Raw genomic sequence first — 21,213 nt, forward strand, 5'->3', positions numbered from 1 at the left:
GCCACACAGCTGTAAAAGGCACAAGGGACCATTTGCATTGTTCCTGTTACCCTCACTGAAAACAGGTCCTGTTTGAAGAGTGTAAATCTCTTCAGCAGAAAAGATACAGGAAATGCCTCACATTCATTCCTTTTAATTGCTTAGTAATCGTGTATAAGCAAGTATCCTTAGCCATAACAGTGCCCCCAAATCTGCCTAATAAGCCTTAGAAAGTTGACTCCACATTTGGCTTTCTAAATTTTTCAGAGATGTCCAAATGATTTACAAGAAAGAAAGAAAGAAAGAAAGAAAGAAAGAAAGAAAGAAAGAAAGAAAGAAAGAAAGAAAGCTAAGGATTCGGGCCTCCTGCTGAATAGGTGAAGGGTATGAACATGAAAACGAGCTAGACATTATTCAGAGTTCTATCTCAAAATGAATGTAATTCACCTTTAGTTCACCTGGCTAGTATGGGATCTATCTTCAGAAATAGCTCATACATTTTTGAACTAGTTCAGTGTACTCCATTAAACTGAATTAGTTCATTCCCAGCACTGGCTTTTACTGGCACTTCATCGAACACAAGTAGAACCATCTGGATGGTCATAACCCTGAATCCTGAATTGTACCGTGATTCCTACTTACACTCAAGCAAACACAGTAAAAACAACAACAACAACCCTTCAGACCTCCTCTAATCAAGTTTGGAGGGTGAGTGACCAAGGCTGGGAACAGTGGAGATGGGGCCAGTATGTTCTATTTACATGAATTATTTGTTAGTTATATCCCACCTTGAGGTGTCATAGGAGTTCAAGCAGGGATGCTTGAATAGGTGGGAAATCTGCTCAGTCAAACATCAGTTCAAATCTTGCCAAGCAGAATCAGGGCTTTGTTTCTATTCAAGCCACCTTCCCTTGCCTGAAGGACCCCAAACTTGTCTTGTGGCAAGCAGTGGGGCAACATGCACTCCAATCCTAATGTATTGTTATAGGAAGTTCATAAAAATAACTGGGATATCACGGGACTTACTTCAAGCACAGTAGGGCAACTAGTGTGTGTGTGTGTGTGTGTGTGTGTGTGTGTGTGTGTGTGTGTGTGTGTGTGTTACTATTACTGTACTGTAAATATGGATTTGGAAAGCACATTTTTATTATTTCATGGACATTATCATCTTATGTATCAATTTTCTGACTGAGTATGAGAAACAGCACTAATAACAAATATGCATTATATTTTATAAAGTGACTTACCCTTGTTAGCTCATCTATACCTATATATATCTATAACTACATCATATATCACCAGTCAAATACAGCTTCGAAACTGAAGGCAGGAATGACTGATATCTGTACAAAGACATTTATTCCATCAATCCAAAAGATGTTCAACATGTTTTCTTAATATTTACAGTTGCCAAAGCTCCCGATTTATGAACAATCCATAAACATTCCAAATGTGATAGGAAAGAAGCTAAATGTGGTTGTTAAATACTGTATTCTACTGACAGATGTATAGATACTGATAGGATCAAACAGTGGTTCTGTATGCAGAGACAAATCATTTGTCCATATTCAAACATAAACCAAGATAATCAATCTAGGCCTATCTTCAGTGGTTTTGCAGGGTATCATTAATTCATATATGACACGGGTAACTTCAGGATATGCCCAAAGTACTTAAAATGCCACAAGTCGATGTAAGCATAAAAGTTTGGCGGTCTGGAATGTGATGAAAATGGAAGGGTTAAGCTGCCATATGAATGGAAGGCATGGGTATAAAAATACCATTATAATTTGCTTTTCTGTGCTTGAAATATGGTGTAAATTGATCGTCTGCCACTCCTGGTACTCAATCTAGAGTGTGTGAGTCAGCACCGTCCAGGCGAGAAGTGTTGGTGAATATTTTGCAGTAGACTCACATCCCAAAAACAAACAAGATAATAGCAGAAAGCAACATATAATTTCAGCAGTGGCTGGGACAATGGGGAAGGAAGATGTTGCACGCAATTCCCCGCAGGGCCAAAAATCCTATCCCTTGCAAGAGGGGCATCAGGGAGCCACCCTGGAAGGTCCTCTAGGAATTCAAACTGGTTTTGCAGATTTCTGTGACAATATAAGCCACAGAAGAAATATCTTACTGCAAAAGTTGTAAATGTGTGCACATGTTATTTCCATGCCGAGGTGTAAGTGATAAAAATGCAATCAGTCAACAGCGTTAATCCTAGGATGAATGTGATCTGTTCATTCAGCAAACAAATAAATCACCCAGTGGAATGTCCTCCAACCTTGAAGGCTGTATGGATTATGATCATTGTCTACTAGTGGTTCATCTACGAATGTCCTAATCACCAGCTGCAACTAACTACCAGGGAGTAGTACATGAAGCCTTTTGCCACTCTTGAGAAGTAGTCACTGAAAACTAACCGGGCATGGAAAGGCCCAGCTCATGTGATACTGGTTTCACCACACTGCGATGCTGGCCTCCTGAAGGTGGTGCCATCAGTTCATGCTAGGACACACAGCAGCAGACCTTGGCTAGAGGTACAAAAGGGATGGACCCATTCATTTACCATGTTGTTGTTGTCGTTGTTGTTGTTTTGTCGTTTTGTCGTGTCCGACTCTTTATGACCCCATGGACCAGAGCATGCCAGGCACTCCTGTCTTCCACTGCCTCCTGCAGTTTGGTCAGACTCATGTTGGTAGCTTCGAGAACACTGTCCAACCATCTCGTCCTCTGTCGTCCCCTTCTCCTAGTGCCCTCAATCTTTCCCAACATCAGGGTCTTTTCGAGGGAGTCTTCTCTTCTCATGAGGTGGCCAAAGTATTGGAGCCTCAGCTTCAGTTACTGCTGGCTATTCACCAGAAATGGGGAGACAAACCAGCTCATGTGATGCCAGTGTCACCATGCTGCTGCAATTGCCTACTTATCGAGTGATGTCCTCAGTTCATAGAATCATAGAATCGGAAGAGACCACAAGGGCCATCCAGTCCAACCCCCTGCCAAGCAGGAAACACCATCAAAACATTCTTTGACATAAGTCTCCAAGGAAGGAGACTCCACCACACTCTTTGGTAGCAAATTCACGACAAGGCACAAAACTACAGATTTCTGTGGGAGGTATTAGCACGGGACTGTATCATTGCATGATATACCTTCTTCCTTGGTCACCACTTGCCAGATTTTCTTCTTGGCAACCAAGTGCAACAAGAGCATGAGGGCACAAGAAGAGTGCTGTTGCATCGGGCCAAAAGCCCAACTAATCCAGCCTCTTCTACTTGCACTGGTCAACCAGATGCCCATAGGGAGTCCCGCAGGCAGTGCAATCCCCACTTGCCATTAGCAGCAGTTTCCTTAGAAGAGGACAGCAACACATAGCCAATGCTGATTGTGGGATTTACCCATACAAAATCATTCAACCAATGAAGAACAGGCATGCAGCTCCACCTATAGAATCATGAAAAAGCTCTTCCAACCATTAACCCTTTCCATGACTAGATCAGGTGAGGCTTCCTGTGTTCACTGAGTGTCCGTTGAGGGACAGAATTTGAAGACATTAAAAAGCAGCAATTTAAAAAGTATTAAATCATATGTTCTAGTCAAAAACAGTTTAATTGCATAAAAAGTGCACCATCTGTTGATTTTTCCCACATCAAAAAAATGGTAAACATCTTAACATCTTAAAAAAATTCCTTCAGTAGCACCTTAAAGACCAACTGAGTTTATATTTTGGTCTTTAAGGTGCTACTGAAGGAATTTTTTTATTTTGCTTCGACTCAGACCAACACGGCTACCTACCTGAATCTTAACATCTTAATAGGACTAATTTTTAAATTGGGTATCCAACATTTAAACGTTGTTGTTGTTGTTTAGTCGTTTAGTCGTGTCCGACTCATGGACCATAGCACGCCAGGCACTCCTGTCTTCCACTGCCTCCCGCAGTTTGGTCAGACTCATGTTGGTAGCTTCGAGAACACTGTCCAACCATCTCGTCCTCTGTTGTCCCCTTCTCCTAGTGCCCTCCATCTTTCCCAACATCAAGGTCTTCTCTTCTCATGAGGTGGCCAAAGTATTGGAGCCTCAGCTTCACGATCTGTCCTTCCAGTGAGCACTCAGGGCTGATTTCCTTAAGAATGGGTAGGTTTGATCTTCTTGCAGTCCATGGGACTCTCAAGAGTCTCCTCCAGCACCATAATTCAAAAGCATCAATTCTTCGGCGATCAGCCTTCTTTATGGTCCAGCTCTCACTTCCATACATCACTACTGGGAAAACCATAGCTTTAACTATACAGAGCTTTGTCGGCAAGGTGATGTCTCTGCTTTTTAAGATGCTGTCTAGGTTTGTCATTGCTTTTCTCCCAAGAAGCAGGCGTCTTTTAATTTCGTGACTGCTGTCACCATCTGCAGTGATCAAGGAGCCCAAGAAAGTAAAATCTCTCACTGCCTCCATTTCTTCCCCTTCTATTTGCCAGGAGGTGATGGGACCAGTGGCCATGATCTTGGTTTTTTTGATGTTGAGCTTCAGACCATATTTTGTGCTCTCCTCTTTCACCCTCATTAAAAGGTTCTTTAATTCCTCCTCACTTTCTGCCATCAAGGTTGTGTCATCTGCATATCTGAGGTTGTTGATATTTCTTCCGGCAATCTTAATTCCTGCTTGGGATTCATCTAGTCCACCCTTTCGCATGATGAATTCTGCATATAAGTTAAATAAGCAGGGAGACAATATACAACCTTGTCATACTCCTTTCCCAATTTTGAACCAATCAGTTGTTCCATATCCAGTTCTAACTGTAGCTTCTTGTCCCACATAGAGATTTCTCAGGAGACAGATGAGGTGATCAGGCACTCCCATTTCTTTAAGAACTTGCCATAGTTTGCTGTGGTCGACACAGTCAAAGGCTTTTGCATAGTCAATGAAGCAGAAGTAGACGTTTTTCTGGAACTCTCTAGCTTTCTCCATAATCCAGCGCATGTTTGCTATTTGGTCTCTGGTTCCTCTGCCCCTTCGAAATCCAGCTTGCACTTCTGGGAGTTCTCGGTCTACATACTGCCTAAGCCTGACTTGTAGAATTTTAAGCATAACCTTGCTAGCGTGTGAAATGAGCGCAATTGTGCGGTAGTTGGAGCATTCTTTGGCACTGCCCTTCTTTGGAATTGGGATGTAGACTGATCTTCTCCAATCCTCTGGCCATTGCTGAGTTTTCCAAACTTGCTGGCATATTGGGTGTAGCACCTTAACAGCATCATCTTTTAAAATTTTAAATAGTTCAGCTGGAATATCATCACTTCCACTGGCCTTGTTATTAGCAATGCTTTCTAAGGCCCATTTGACTTCACTCTCCAAGATGTCTGGCTCAAGGTCAGCAACCACACTACCTGAGGTGTACGAGACCTCCATATCTTTCTGGTATAATTCCTCTGTGTATTCTTGCCACCTCTTCTTGATGTCTTCTGCTTCTGTTAGGTCCTTACCACTTTTGTCCTTTATTATGGTAATCTTTGTACGAAGTGTTCCTTTCATATCTCCAATTTTCTTGAACAGATCTCTGGTTTTCCCCATTCTATTGTTTTCCTCTATTTCTTTGCATTGCTCATTTAAGAAGACCCTCTTGTCTCTCCTTGCTATTTTTTGGAAATCTGCATTCAGTTTCCTGTATCTTTCCCTATCTCCCTTGCATTTTGCTTGCCTCCTCTCCTCCGCTATTTGTAAGGCCTCGTTGGACAGCCATTTTGCTTTCTTGCATTTCCTTTTCCTTGGGATGGTTTTCGTTGCTGCCTCCTGTATAATGTTACGAGCCTCCATCCATAGTTCTTCGGGCATTCTGTCCACCAAATCTAAATCCTTAAACCTGTTCCTCACTTCCACTGTGTATTCATAAGGGATTTGATTTAGATTGTATCTTACTGGCCCAGTGGTTTTTCCTTCTTTCTTCAGTTTAAGCTGGAATTTTGCTATAAGAAGCTGATGATCTGAGTTACAGTCAGCTCCAGGTCTTGTTTTTGCTGACTGTATAGAGCTTCTCCATCTTTGGCTGCAGAGAATATAATCAATCTGATTTCGATGCTGCCCATTTGGTGATATCCATGTGTAGAGTCGTCTCTTGTGTTGTTGGAAGAGAGTGTTTGTGATGACCAGCTTGTTCTCTTGACAGAACTCTATTAGCCTTTGCCCTGCTTCATTTTGAACTCCAAGGCCAAACTTGCCAGTTGTTCCTTTTATCTCTTGATTCCCTACTTTAGCATTCCAATCCCCTGTAATGAGAAGAACATCCTTCTTTGGTGTCATTTCTAGAAGGTGTTGTAAGTCTTCATAGAACTGGTCAATTTCACTTTCTTCAGCACCGGTAGTTGGTGCATAAACTTGGATTACTGTGATGTTAAAAGGTCTGCCTTGGATTCGTATCGCGATCATTCTGTTATTTTTGAGATTGCATCCCATTACAGCTTTTGCCACTCTTTTGTTGACTATGAGGGCCACTCCATTTCTTCTACGGGATTCTTGCCCACAGTAGTAGATATGATAGTCACCCGAACTGAATTCACCCATTCCCTTCCATTTTAGTTCACTGATGCCCAGGATGTCAATATTTATTCTTGCCATCTCATTTTTCACCACATCCAGCTTACCATTATCCATGGTTCTTACATTCCAGGTTCCTATGCAATATTTTTCTTTACAGCATCGGACTTTCCTTTCGCTTCCAGGCATATCCGCAACTGAGCGACCTTTCGGCTTTGGCCCAGCCGCTTCATCAGCTCTGAATCTACTTGTACTTGTCCTCCGCTCTTCCTCAGTAGCATGTTGGACGCCTTCCGACCTGAGGGGCTCATCTTCCAGCGTCATAACTTTTATATGCCTGTTGTCTTTGTCCATAGAGTTTTCTTGGCAGGGATACTGGAGTGGCTTGCCAATTCCTTCTCCAGGTGGATCACGTTTGGTCAAAACATAACTTCTCTAAGTTATTTAAGCCCCTTCGCCACGACAAGGCAGTGAAACATGAAGGGGATTTAAACGTTACCCCCCCCCCCAAAAAATTGAAATAATCTATTTCTTGTGCCTTGTGTCATCTAAATACACCTTTCAAATTAAAGAGATGGAATTTTTATGGACGTTCACGTATGACTTCCGCTGACATCTTTAGCTTCTTATCATGAACGTGTCCAGAAGAGGGCAACCAAAATGGTCAAAGGCCTGGAAACTATGCCTTATGAGGAACGGCTTAGGGAGCTGGGTATGTTTAGCCTGGAGAAGAGAAGGTTAAGGGGTGATATGATAGCCATGTTCAAATATATGAAAGGATGTCATATGGAGGAGGGAGAAAGATTGTTTTCTGCTGCTCCAGAGAAGCGGACACGGAGCAATGGATTCAAACTTCAAGAAAGAAGATTCCACCTAAACATTAGGAAGAACTTCCTGACAGTAAGAGCTGTTCGGCAGTGGAATTTGCTACCAAGGAGTGTGGTGGAGTCTCCTTCTTTGGAGGTCTTTAAGCAGAGGCTTGACAGGCATATGTCAAGAATGCTTTGATGGTGTTTCCTGCTTGGAAGGGGGTTGGACTGGATGGCCCTTGTGGTCTCTTCCAACTCTATGATTCTATGGTTCTATGACCTAACTTTCAAATATCCTTCACATGTCAAGCACAAAAAGAAAATATGGGAGTGCCTGGGTATTTATTCTGCTGGAGCCGGCACAGAGGAAGCAGTAATTTGCTGGCAAAAGGAGAAGGGTGGACAATCAAGAGAGAAAGCAAAACTATTTGTGCTTCAAGTGCCTATAAATCAATCTGTTCATTTGATCAGACACATTCTTGTCTGCTGGATGATATTTCCTAACGCAGAAAGAACACTGCAAAGTACATACAGCTGGAGAGCATCCAGCTGATAATCCAGTACCTCTTAATAAATACTATTAAAGTGTGTCGTGTTGAATTTTCATGAGCTCCGATTGCTGCTGTGAAAGTTGCCATTTTTGGAAAGCATGAATATTCGTGAGAGGGGGTGGATGCGCGGGGTGTAGGGTCAACGTCCATCCATAAATATAAACAAATACGCCAAATAGACTCATCACCTCTTTGCTTGACTCATCTGCCTGACGCAGCAATTACAGGCAATGATTATTGATCAACCAACCTGTGATGAGAAAGCTGTGGTGAAATGTGGCCCTAGGACTGAAGCACAAGCAAAATCCGCATTTATGGGTTTGTTAGAGCTGTTGTATAGTCACTTTTAGACAATAAAAATGTGTGTGTTGATCTACTGCGGTCTCTGACATTCATTAAACAATAGTGGCAGCCTCAAATTTTACTTTTCAACCATCACATCACTAACCTAACAGATACAATACTTAATATATTCCTTAGGGTCAGGGATAGGTGGTAGAGCACAGCCTCAGGCTAAAAAAACCCACAAACCACTCACTCACACCATTTTGGAGCCCTTGGAATCCATTTTCCCCTGGACATTTGACTCATTGACAAGGACTTTCCACCTCTTTCCCACCATTTCAGGTTAGAATCGGATTATTTATTTATTTTCCCGGCATCACACATATATACGGTCGCGAGTGAGTCAATCGCACCTAAGTGGTGGTGGTAGGGATGCCTGTATGAAGAGAAAGCCTGGATTTATTTGTATGTTTGAAAGGTAAGCTCTCTGTAGCTTCCCCCTAGAACTTCTTTTCACTGATTCAGAAATGGGCTAAATAGTTATAAGAGGAGAATGACTAACCTTATTCTCCAAAGACTAAATCATAAAGCTGGCTTTTCGGTTGTTGTTGTTTAAAAAAAACAAATAAATATTGAGATGGATTTTTCAGCTGCCCCTTAGATGAGTCATCTGCATGTAGTTTCATTTGATGCTTGCTTTTTGCATCACTCAGCGCAGGAATGTTACTGCTGGTAAAGGGGAACGTGTCCTGGTTCTTGTTATTTCTGGTCTGCTGGGGATTGCTCTTCCGGCACGACGATTTATTTAATTATATTTTTACTCTTTTAAAATAAATTACAGACTGATTTTCAAACCCATTGCTACCCAGAGTTCTTCATAAGAAGAATAACATACACACACATGAACATATAAAACATAGAACAGTTTTAAAACAAAGTTAAAGGCAGACATTTCAAAACAGTGCAAAATGTTACTAAAGCCAGGATGAACGAACATGATCATAAAATAATAGAATCTTAAGAGTTGGAAGGGACCCAAGGGTCATCGGGTCCAACCCCCTGCAATGCAGGAATCTTAGCTAAAGCATCCATGACAGACAACCATTTTTCCCCCATAGGAAAAAAACTACAACCCACAGCCACAACCAGATTAGCTATGAAAAGCAGCAGTATGGTTGTTAAGAGCTGTTTAAATGCTGTCAAGGGGTGGAGCCTGCTGAACTTCACATATAATTGAGTTCCAGTCCCCATGACTGAAAGAGCATGTGCAATGTACCTACACTGAGTATCTGCTTAAGTCTAGATGCTTGCATGGAGAATCTAATGTATATGGAAGCCTCCAAATGGGCTTACCCAGAAGAAGAAGCAAGTATATGCATTGATACAGACCTTCTAACCAGCAGTGTACACACAAGGGCTGCTCATGTGGTCATGCACCCCTGTGTAAGCAGGGACTGCCCATTTGTTTCATTGTCCAGTCACACTCTGCATGCACCATTATGTTTTCTGAGTGATAGGCCTGCTGGATTACACCAATGTCCCATCCAGTCCAGTATTCTATTTCCGCAATGGCCAACCGGATATCTTTGAGAAGCCCAGCAGCAGGATATAACTGAAATGGCTCTCCTCTACTCATGATCCCCAGTAAGTAACTGGCATGTTCTCTCTGATCCAGGAGGTGATAATATACAGATATCATGATTAGACAAATCACAGACACAACTAGAGTGGGTCCTAAAAATGTATCTCAAAGCAAAGACCACTTGATCATTTGAAGTTTCTAAGACGACTTCAAGGGCAACCCCATGTAGGGTGCACTGCAATAGTCCCATCTGGAAGTTACCAAACATGAAATATCAACATTTCTGCCCAAAAGGGGCTGACAAACCAGTTTTGGCCACCAAGGCCAAAGTAACTCCAGTAACAATGTTAAATCCAGGAGCACTCCTGAGCTATAGACTTGCTCCTTCCAGCAGAGTACAACCCCATCCAAAACAGGCTGTCTCTCTACCTCCCAGACTCAAGAACTCAGTAAACATAACACCTCTGTCCTTTCAGGGTTGAGCTTCAATTTATTGGCCCACATGCAACCCATTGCTGCCTTAAAACACTTCAGCCGCCTCTCCCAATTCAGATGGAACAGAGAGGTAAAGCTGGGTGTTGTCTGCATATTGACAACACCTTGCTCCAAATCCTCTGATGACAGATTCCAGAGGCGTCATATAGATGTCAAATAATGTGGGGGACGAGATGGAACCCTATGGGGCACCACAGGACAACTTCCATGGTGCTGAACAGTGCCGCCGCCCCCTTCACAATTTTCTGGAAATGGTCCTGGAGGTAGGATTGAAACCACTGAAGTAAGAGTGCCCCCAACCCCCACCTTACGTTTCACAAATTTGTTTCATCCATTTTTCAAAGGCATTCAAGTTGGCTTTAAAATGGTCCATGATGACATCAGCGTTCAATAATATCTGACTCATAATGCAAATTTTTAGTTTTTTGACGCAAGCTCTCTTATTCCTCTGCAAATGGTTTCCTGCGTTTCATTCAAATGGAGCACTTTGAACTTGTGTACCTATTTTGCGCCTGTACTTTCTGCATTCAGACTAAGTGCTCAAGAAAGGAAGCTGCTGTGCTGGCAGTTGGTTGACACACATTTCGTTGCTTGAATGGACATGAACTTTTCAAAACAGAATGCAATTTACAGAAGAAAATCCAGGTGCACACCAAGAGAAGAGCATTCGTTATGCAAATGTGACTTTTATAAATGCAAACCATACTAGTGTGTTGGGGTGGATTGTGTGTGGTAGGGCAGCGTTTCTCAACCGCTGTTCCACGGCACACTAGTGCCGTGAGACGCTGGCTGGTGTGCCGCGATGTGCGGCGATGAGAAGGGCGATTTGCATTGTCACGTGCCTGCCGGCCGCCAATAGACAGCGCTAACCCGCCGGAAAGGAAGCCGGCCGGGTCACGACGCGGAGCGAGCGCAGCTCTCAACAGCCACCACCACGGGAGGGTGGTTTTAGACAAACTTAAAGAAGCTGGCTGGATGAGCTCAACCTGAAACTTGCTGAGCAAAGGATTGTGCTGGCAGAGAAATCAGCGGCTTGTGAAGCCTTATTACAGGAGATTGCAACCAACACAGCAATTGGCAAGTGTTTCTTACAGTCATAATTATATAGTCAATAGAGTTAATTTTTTTAACTTTTTTAATGGTGGTGTGCCTCGTGATTTTTTTCATGGAACAAGTGTGCCTTGGCCCAAAAAAGGTTGAGAAACACTGTGGTAGGGTACCGGTGTGGGGAAGATTGGATATTATGCCTGGATGCCTATTATGCCTGAGACCCAATACCAGGGCTTGGTTGTCTCATAGTTGAATTTGCTGGTGCCTTGCTAGTGCTTTTCTGGAAAGCAGGAAGGCAGATTATATCCTTCCCTAATTTGCCCCAGAACCAGCCAGAAGCACAAAACACAACTCTGAGTGGGGTCGTGATGCTTACTTGACCTCTCAGCAGCAGAGTAATTGCTGCTTACCAGAAGAAGAAGAAGAAGAGGAGGAGGAGGAGGAGGAGGAGGAGTTTGGACTTGATATCCTGCCTTTCACGCCCCTTAAGGAGTCTCAAAGCGGCTAACAATCTCCTTTCCCTTCCTCCCCCACAACAAACACTCTGTGAGGTGAGTGAGGCTGAGAGACTTCAGAGAAGTGTGACTAGCCCAAGGTCACCCAGCAGCTGCATGTGGAGGAGCGGGGAAGCGAAGCGAACCCGGTTCACCAGATTATGAGTCCACTGCTCTTAACCACTACACCATGCTGGCTCCAGCAGGAAGAGTGGAAGGGGGCAAGGTGGTGGAGAGGTTAGTATTATGTTCAATACACTGGTGGGAACAAATGCACTGGAAAGTGTGCGATAAGAAGTTGCTTTGATGCAACTTCACCTAATCTCCCCACAAACAAATCAAAACGAATGCTCATTAAATAGCTGATGTCATCTAATCTTCTTGCAAACAAACAAGGATGAATATTCAATAAGCAGGCTGCTTAGGAGCACCCAGTGAGAGAAGATGGGATTTGCACAAAAGGATTTGATACTCACATAGCAAAAATCTATATTGAATTGCACTTGTGGGGGTGAAGCTTCACCACCAACACTGATGGGGTGAAGCTGTTGAGCCTGTGTACGCTTCCGTATTACTACCAGGGCTTCTAGCACAGGAGATCTCATTCAAGACGCTTGCCTTTTAGGTTCCTCCCTTGAACTTCCCAAGCTATGAGATACAGGCAGACAAGAGACCCAAATAGCTTCCTTTGCACTAAATCAGGGGTAGCCAACATAGTGCCCTTCCGATGTTGTTGTACTATAACACCCAATATCCCTTACTATTGGCCATGCTAGCTGGGAGTGACGGGAATTGAAGTCCAGCAACTTCAGATAAATGAACAAACAGCTGCACTAAATTTCTGATGCCATAAATTATTTAGCAGCAATCTATGATGATGATGATGATTATTATTTTAAAGATCGCTAAACAAAGTAAAATCCCCTATTAGATGACCTTCAGGACTATCAATTACCTTTTGTTGTCATTGTATGTCACAGCACCACCACTTTCTGTATTATGTAGATCTAGAAAGTTGCCAATCCCAAAACTCAAGTCCAGCATTCTGATAGCACTGAACCACCTGAAGTCTCTAGTAGAGGGAGTCTAGTCCTAAACACAGTTCTGAGCATTACAAACATGAAAACCAATGAACTTACAATTAAGTCACGGACAGCTGGAAGAGAAACCAGCCTCTTCACTCCATTTTCGGCTGCTACTCCGAGCCAATTAAGTATCGCCCAGGACCAAAGGTAGCTATAGCTGCCGTGCCAATAGCTTACAAAAGCAAATGTGATTGCTGTGGAGAACAACATCTTAAAGATGCTGCAGTGGGATCCTCCCATCGGGATGTAAATGTACCTGCCAGGGAAATTATAAGCAGAAGTAATTAAGACTTCATTGAAATCACAGCAATACAACTACTGCAATATAAATTTGTTTTTACCAGCAGCTCTAAAGTGCTGCCTTGACTAATTACCTGACATTTTCCTTCTGAAACCTCTATAGTTTCTTAAAAGACAGTGGATGAGTTTGTGTGTTTCTAAATAATAATAATAATAATTCATGCTTTTTGGCAAAATGAGGCCTCTCCCTCCCCCTGCCCCTACCTGGAAGATGCCAAAATTGAATACACAGGCTATGCCACATTCCCAGTGAGGTTAAACTTTAATGATAATGATGATGATAATAATAATAATAATAATAATAATAATAATAATAATAATAATAATATTTATTACTTATACCCCACCCATCTGGCCGGGATTCCCCAGCCACTCTGGGCAGCTTCCAACAGAGTATTAAAAACACGATTAAAAAATAGACAGTGAGGTGGAACAGTGTCAAGTTCCTATTAACCACAAGGAATTAACCAGGAATAAGCAGGCATCTACACAGCAAATAAATAATTCCATATTTACTTGCACGGTTTTTTAAATCTTTCCACAATAGGTTCCCGCAACACTGCTGCTGGATGAAATATTTTGTTTGAAAAGTTTTGGTAAAATCTTGTTTGGTAATTTAAAGTAAATTTTAGCAATGTCCTTGCCTTCGTTCACATTGTTTATTTTTTTGCTTTCTGTTTTATTTGCAATAAGTATCTATTATAGAAGTATTACACATAATTCAGAGCTGCTGCTGAGAATGGAAGCATGCAGTTCTTCCTCTCACACCCACAAGTTACCTGACACCATTGCATCGTATTTGACTACGTCAAACTCAGAGTAGGCACACTGAAATCAACCGACTTAAGTGCATGGATTTCATTGGGTCTACTCTGAGTATGACTTAGTTGGATACTAGCTCTTCTCCACATTGGCAGGGATGCTGGTGGAGTGGGGAGTATCATGCCATGTATGTTAGTATTTCATGCCTCCGATGCTGCAGATGAGATTGGTATAAATCACATGCCTGTCTGGGAAGAGTGTGGGAACGGAAGACAGTCTTATCTCTTCCACTGTATGTACTATTGTACTGTACTTTTGATTTTACTTGTTCCTGCTTTTCCTTTCGGAGCTGGAGAGAGAGGACGCCATAATTCAGGCATCCCCAAACTGTGGCCCTCCAGATGTTTTGGCCTACAACTCCCATGATCCTTAGCTAAGAGGACCAGTGGTCAGGGATGATGGGAACTGTAGTCCAAAACATCTGGAGGGCCGAAGTTTGGGGATGCCTGCCATAATTCCTTTGTCTGTACATGGTGTGTAAATAAATACGTAGATTAGCTCTACGATGTCTCACGCTTCTTGCTGTGTTATGCTAGAAGATTAGTGTGCATATATCATTTGATATATGTCGCTGAAGCACGCTGGAGAAGAAGCGAAATGCCTTTTCCAGAGCTGCACATACCAGAGGACACTCAGAGATCAGGGGCTGCAGGGGGGGCCCCCAGGGCATTTTCCCAACAATGTAATGGTACCCAGAACAAGGATAAATTGTAATGCATGTCACACAGAATGGGGAACCCAACCCAAACTTCCATTTTTGTAACATGGTCCCAACCTAAGTTTTCCTTTTAAGGTAGGAAACACAACCAGTCATTTGATCCATAATGTTTACATTTATAATTATTATGACAGCCCCACTGGTTTTGAGGGGAAATGAAGTCCCCTTCCCAAGTGATATTTCAAAGAAATAGAAACAAATTGTACAGGATTAAGGAAATATAGATCTAACTGAAGAATGCAATTAGAAGTCACAACATTTAATTCTCAAATGCTTATGACATTTTGGAATCACTATTCATCTCTCTGTATGATGGCCAACACCAGTCTTTGAAGTCTTTCTGTTCCATAAATTAGGCTTCAATCCTCAACATACATCTTTGTGAATAAGCCTCACTGTATGAAGTGGCATCTACTTCTGAGTAAACTGGCATAGGGATCCATTGTTAATCAGTGCCATTTCCCCCAGGGAATATTTGATTATTAGATCCCGGTCTCAAACACACAATAAAACTAAGGAATTGGGGAATGGGAAGTGTAATAAGAGCACTCTACTCTTCGTGTCGAGGCTCTGCAAGTGTTATCGTAGCTGGAGGTTATGCAAGCAGCCCAGAAGTGCTTTCTAAGTGCTGGCCGTCCTTGCAATTTAAGACACTCCAATTGAGAGACTGCCAGGCTTTCTTCAGTAGTTCTGCACCGGCAGAAAACTCTTTCTGGGGAAACAGGACTCCTTTGAAGAACTGGACATGACTTATCCTGTGTGGTTTAGATTCTCTTACATTGTTCTTGCATACCTTCAGTATGGAATACATACAAGGGGGCCGCCCCCTGTCATGTAAAAATCAGTTCTAAGCGGAGTGATAGCTAAAACATGGGACATAAAAATTTCCAATTGACAGTTCAACATGGTGCATCTTGCATTCTTCTCAAACCTTAAAAGGATAGTTCTCCCTTCCTCAACCTGCAGTTCCTATTGGGCCCAGCAAACACAGTCAATGGCCAAGGATTATGGTAGTTGTGGTCCAAAACATCTGGATGGCACCAGGCAGCTCTGTCTGGCAGTGTATCTGTCAGAATCAGAGTTTGGAAGGAGGAAAAAGCAGAGCACTGTGTATTCCCACATCAGTAATATCCTGTTGTGTTTGTTAAGCTCCTCTGAACTTTTTTTAACACCCCTCGCCAGCAAGGTGAACATCACAGGACACAAGCTCATCCCTGAAAGGATAATTCAGGAATGTTTTCCACGAAAGCAGATTCAGGCTGCTTCTCATCAGGAAGCTCCTCTGTTTGTGCAAACGATCTCAATTGGCACCAATGTGACCATCACTAGGAACAGTCTTAGAAGTGACAACTTTAATTTAAAAGCGTGCTTTCAATTACAGTTCAGTTTACACGGTGTCAATTGGCTCTCCTTAGGTGACTGCTCAGGCAGCTGTACAGGAGGGAAAGAGATTCAATTTTCTGACTTTTACAATCTAGTGCCAGCAGTTGGTTAAGTGAGCAGCATAAATTCCTTTTTGCTTATGAAAAGTCTTGGATGTGAATCCTTGGGAGGGGGGGGGGGAATATCCAGGTATACCGGTAGTTTTAGTGTTGACAGTGGAACCATTAAGAGCTAGATGGTAAAACATTGCACAAGTGATGTCTGGTTGTGACTTAAAACTGATGGCCCTTGTGATCTCTTCCAACTCTATGATTCTATGATGAAGGGTTGGACTCAGGCTATGCTAGCTACCGGGTTAAGTTCAAGGTGCTGGTTTTGGTGTATACAGACCTATACAGCTGGAGACCTGGAATGTACCTGGGGAAACTGGATACTTGATGGATACCCCATTAATCCTTGCACTCTGCAGGTGAGGCCCTCCAGCAGACAACATCTTATCCGGAGGTCCATTCCACCCAATGTAGGAACTGGGCTTTTTAAGTTGTGACACCCACACTTTGGAATTCATTCTGCTTGAATATTAGGCAGGCACTCTCTCTGCTGACTTTCCAGCACCTGCTGAAGATCTTCCTCTTCCAACAAGCCTTGTATGCAAAAAAATCTTTCCCATTCTGCATTGGACTTGTTTCTAAATGTTTCACATGTTTTATTGTTTGTGTGTTTGCGGTCCTGCACTTCTTTGGGAAGACGGGCAGGATATAAATTTAATAAATAATAATGATAGTGGCATTTAGTTCCCAATGAAATCATAGGAGACTTAATTCATGGCTGATTTGTCCCACCAGCTTCACAGGAAACTGTGTAATTATAGTCCTGGTCTGTCCTTACAAACACATTTATGTAGAAAATGAAGTATTTGAGTAGTATATTGCCTTGAGTAGTAAACTCAACTGTTTGCCGTAAATGCGTGACATTTTGTTTGGTTCTAATAAAGGTATTGCCCAGTCATGGACTGTGAAGTTTTTTCTCCAAGTTATAGAATTTTTACCTACCTAATGAAAAAAGCCTGACAATTTAAAGTACAAAAAGAATTAAAAAATTGTCTAGTAAGCTTTCATGTGCATGCACACTTCTTCAGATATGATGTGTACAGTGGAACCTCGGTTTATGAACACCTCGGTTTATGAATTTTCGGTTTATGAACGCCGCGGACCCATCTGGAACGGATTAATTCCTTTTCCATTACTTTCAATGGGAAAGTTCGCTTCAGTTTATGAACGCTTCAGTTTATGAACAGACTTCCGGAACCAATTGTGTTCATAAACCGAGGTACCACTGTATCTGAAGAAGTGTGCATGCACACAAAAGTATATACCAGAACAAACATAGTTGGCCTATAAGGTGCTACTAGACAATTTATCATCATCATCATCATCATCATCATTATTTTGACTGCGTCAGACCAACACGGCTACCTACCTAAATTTAAAGTATTTCTTACTGAAAAGTAGCCCACCTTGTATTGGTGGTGATTGTGCAAAGCACTCCTTCTACAACTGCACAGCGTCCTTTTTCAAGGAACTGGGCAGCTTTTTAAAGTCAGCTTATCTCTTGCAGGCAAGCTGTTCCATTTCAGCAGCACATCATAATTTTAACTCAGAAGATGCCCATTAGTGAATTGGACAGATTATGTAAATACTACCCTTCAAATCCCTATTGCATCACAAACATAATTACTGAAATATTTAAGAATGACATTTCTTGAAGACGTAAAACTTTCAAACCCAATTACCACTTCCTTAGTTTCTTACAAGTGTTAGCTGCAGCACAGTGAGACAGCCCTTGGGAAGCATTTGTTTGTGCTTGCAAACTTTGCTGCTTAAGGGCTTCAGTACTAGACTTCCCAAATCCATCATGCTTTCAATGAATCTGCTTACAAGCTGCCCCTGGATGAATAAGCACTCTGAATTCCTGCAAGATCTGCATTGTTGTGGCATTTTCACCTTATTTGCATCAAGCCATCTTGTTTTGGGTTTTTTTTTAAAAAACAATATTTTAACACTTTCACACCAAATCTTCTTATTTCTTATTAATGAAACCTGTATGTGCCAGAGAACTGCAATGTCCAATACGGAAACATCACACATATTGGGGGGGGGGGGCAGTGGGCCCATGCTACAGCTACATGCAAGATGAGAGAGAGAAAATGCGGGTGTATGAGCAAAATGCTGCAAGAATCGGGGTGGGGATGTAAGAAACAAATTAACATGCCTACGCCCATCTCAAATGTTACATTGCACGTGCATTGTGAGTGTATGAGTACGTAGTCTCTCTCTGTTCAATCATGCACATATGATTTTCAGTTGGGAGACTGCAAGGATACTACGAAGTCAATGATGCAGGGCGACTGCAAGGGAAACCTACACACACAAAAATTGAGGGCTTTTAATTAAACGTGGTGTAAGGAATGTTCAACACCACTGTGGCAATACAAGGAGAACCAGGACTACGAAAATATGACTATGAAGATTTGTTCCCCCCCAGAGAGGTCTTGATCAGTGTCAAGAAAACAGAATTAAAAATGGAATTCCACCTGTGAGCTTTGCATGCACTTTATGGAAATCAGAGAAGGTATTTATGACTCTTAATATGATTATCTACTTGAAATCATCCAACTTCCAAAGGTGATTTAAAAGACACACTGTCCATTATGGAACTATAAAAATCTATGGCAGCCCTCTCTACCATCCATGGTTGCTTTTCCTTGGTTGATAATGAAATATTTGTGTCTTTGAGACATGCTGGATCACAGCTACATGGATGTATTTCAAACGAAGTTAGGAATGGCTCAAGTGACTTTTGGAGAACAGGAAGCTACAAAATGGCAATACCCAAGAAAGACAACAAAATTTTTGAGGCAGAGGAACAACTGCTCCTAAGTGCTTTACAATCTATCCAGTATTTAAATTCTTAAACACATTCCTTACTAATTTAACAAGCTTGCCTAAGTGCTTGCTAGATTTTAATATTTTAATGGGCAAGAAGATGGAGAGAATAAAGCCATGAACTGTAGTAACTTTGCTAATGACCAAATGGAAGGAGACAAGAAGTTTGAAGAAGACGAGGGAAAATAACTAATGAGCACCTCTGTTTTTTCCAGGATTCACATTCTACTTTGCACTTTATTTGAAATAATACACCAAATATATCTGAAGGGTCATCATAATTATATATGGGCCTTCAATTTCTTTCACTCTTCTGTGGTCAAAGTAGGAATGGACAAATTTGTCCTTCTAATCTATTTCTTTCTCTGTCTAAATGTTTCCAATCCCTCATTTCTGCATCAGTTTGCATTTTTTTTAAAAAAAAATCTAATCTTCATGATTAATAATAATTATACTTCATTGTGAAGTAATTAATACTGATCTGCAGCTGATTACTACACTGCAAACAACAGCAAAACAGTGCATTACAAGAATAATGAAAAAATAAAAACAACCCCCTACAACTAATTGGTTAAGGAAATCTTGGCAGATTATCTTAATGATAAAACTTACAGGTGAGATAAAAACAATACATGATAATCAGGAGAACAAAGTTATTGAGAAGTGGGCTTTGATTTTACATTTTTGGAATGGCAATCTAAATGGTGATATTTATCCTTTTAATCTATTCAACGCATTTCAAAGTTTTTTTTTTGTGGGCTGGGTTGATTTTTTTAAAATATGCTCCCCTTTTTCTCTTCACATGTCATTTTTATTTTATTTTCTTCTTTCCCACTACTTGTTTTCTTTCTTCCTGACAAGCAAGCTTGTTTGATGTGTAACAATCTTGGCTACAAAGTATAATGACACAATATTAATAAAATTATTTTTTTAAAAGAAGAATATAAAAATTCTATAATATATTCAACTAAAGGCAATGGCATAGAAAACCTAAATTTATTAAATAATAACATCCTATCTAAAACCATGACAACAATATTTCTCTAGACAACGTAGGGGGAGATACCTGTAAATCTGAAACCAAACTATATGAAATATAATCCCTGTCTCTCTGACGTTGAGTAATACCACATTCCCCATGTGGTATTACGCCATGACATAGCAGCTATTTTGCCACTGGAACCCTCAGCACTCTTGAAAATTTGCAATGTGTCCACAAGTCCAAAAAAGTTGGCAGCCCCTGCTCTTAACACTCTTGTGGATGGGTGGTGCTGTTTTGGCTCTGTAGGCAATGGGTCTCACAGCCTGAACATACAGAAAGGCAACATCAGAAATCCTTGTCTAACATTCCGAAGCGGCACAAAAGGCCCTGCCCAACATTTTACAGTCTAAACACAAAGGCATTCTGTTTTTAGACTGCGAAATGGTGGGCATGGCCTTTTGTGCCGCTTCGGGAATGTTAGACAAGGATTTGAAAACACGTTTCTTCAGTGGTTTCTCAGAGTTTCTTCTGACACCAGTTAGACACATTTAATCAACGAAGAGCAATTTAATTAAGGGCGTAAAGGGAAAGAAAACCCAATAATGTGGCACTGATTACAAAAATAGATATCTTCAAAGTAATACACTTCAAAGATTATTGGTATGAGAGAGAGAGAGAGAGAGAGAGAGAGAGAGAGAGAGAGAGAGAGAGAGAGAGAAGGAGGAGGAGGAGGAGGAGAAGAAGAAACTGGAACTAAGTAATACATGTTTCCTAATGAGCAGTTGCTCTTCCATACAATAAAATGGGTTAGAATCCACCCCACCCCACCCCCCAGTGTTGGGATCCACTCTGGAATCCATCAGATGATGTGCAAATGTTCCCCAGGTTTCAAATGCACAGATGCTTTTGCATTAAGTTTGATGTTCATTTTTACGACCTGTGTTTGATGCTTAAAAAAACCCCAACTACTGTGAAGATGGTTCTGGCCTCAAGCCAAGTTCTTCTAAGTCTAAGCACATAACTCCATTGTTTCAAAGTCCTTTTAAAAAATAAAAAAGCTTTAAAAATTGTGGCTTGTGGTAGATTTGTGCTGCAGGAAGGGGTGATAAAATTGACACCTTTTTGCTCAATGTCCTTTGTATGAATTCAGAGCCACGTCTACTTTTTTTCCCGCGACAAAAATAAGGTTGTTTTCGGCTGCTTTCTTTTCCTGTGT

The 21,213-nt window shown here is 41.6% G+C and overlaps 1 protein-coding gene across 2 annotated transcripts in view; it reads right to left on the reverse strand.

Moving 5' to 3' along the window:
* Positions 1 to 21,213, reverse strand: part of HHAT (hedgehog acyltransferase) — a 168,398-nt gene that overhangs the window by 46,334 nt on the left and 100,851 nt on the right. Inside the window, exon 10 of one of the 2 annotated variants that reach the window (XM_035111262.2) lies at positions 12,902 to 13,103. The exons of the other annotated variant lie outside the window; for it this stretch is intronic. Coding sequence (XP_034967153.2) covers positions 12,902 to 13,103 — 202 coding nt within the window. The remainder of the gene's footprint in view (positions 1 to 12,901; positions 13,104 to 21,213) is intronic. 2 annotated transcript variants of the gene reach the window in all.

This window comes from Zootoca vivipara, chromosome 3 (genome assembly GCF_963506605.1).
Source record: "Zootoca vivipara chromosome 3, rZooViv1.1, whole genome shotgun sequence".
NCBI lineage: Eukaryota > Metazoa > Chordata > Lepidosauria > Squamata > Lacertidae > Zootoca > Zootoca vivipara.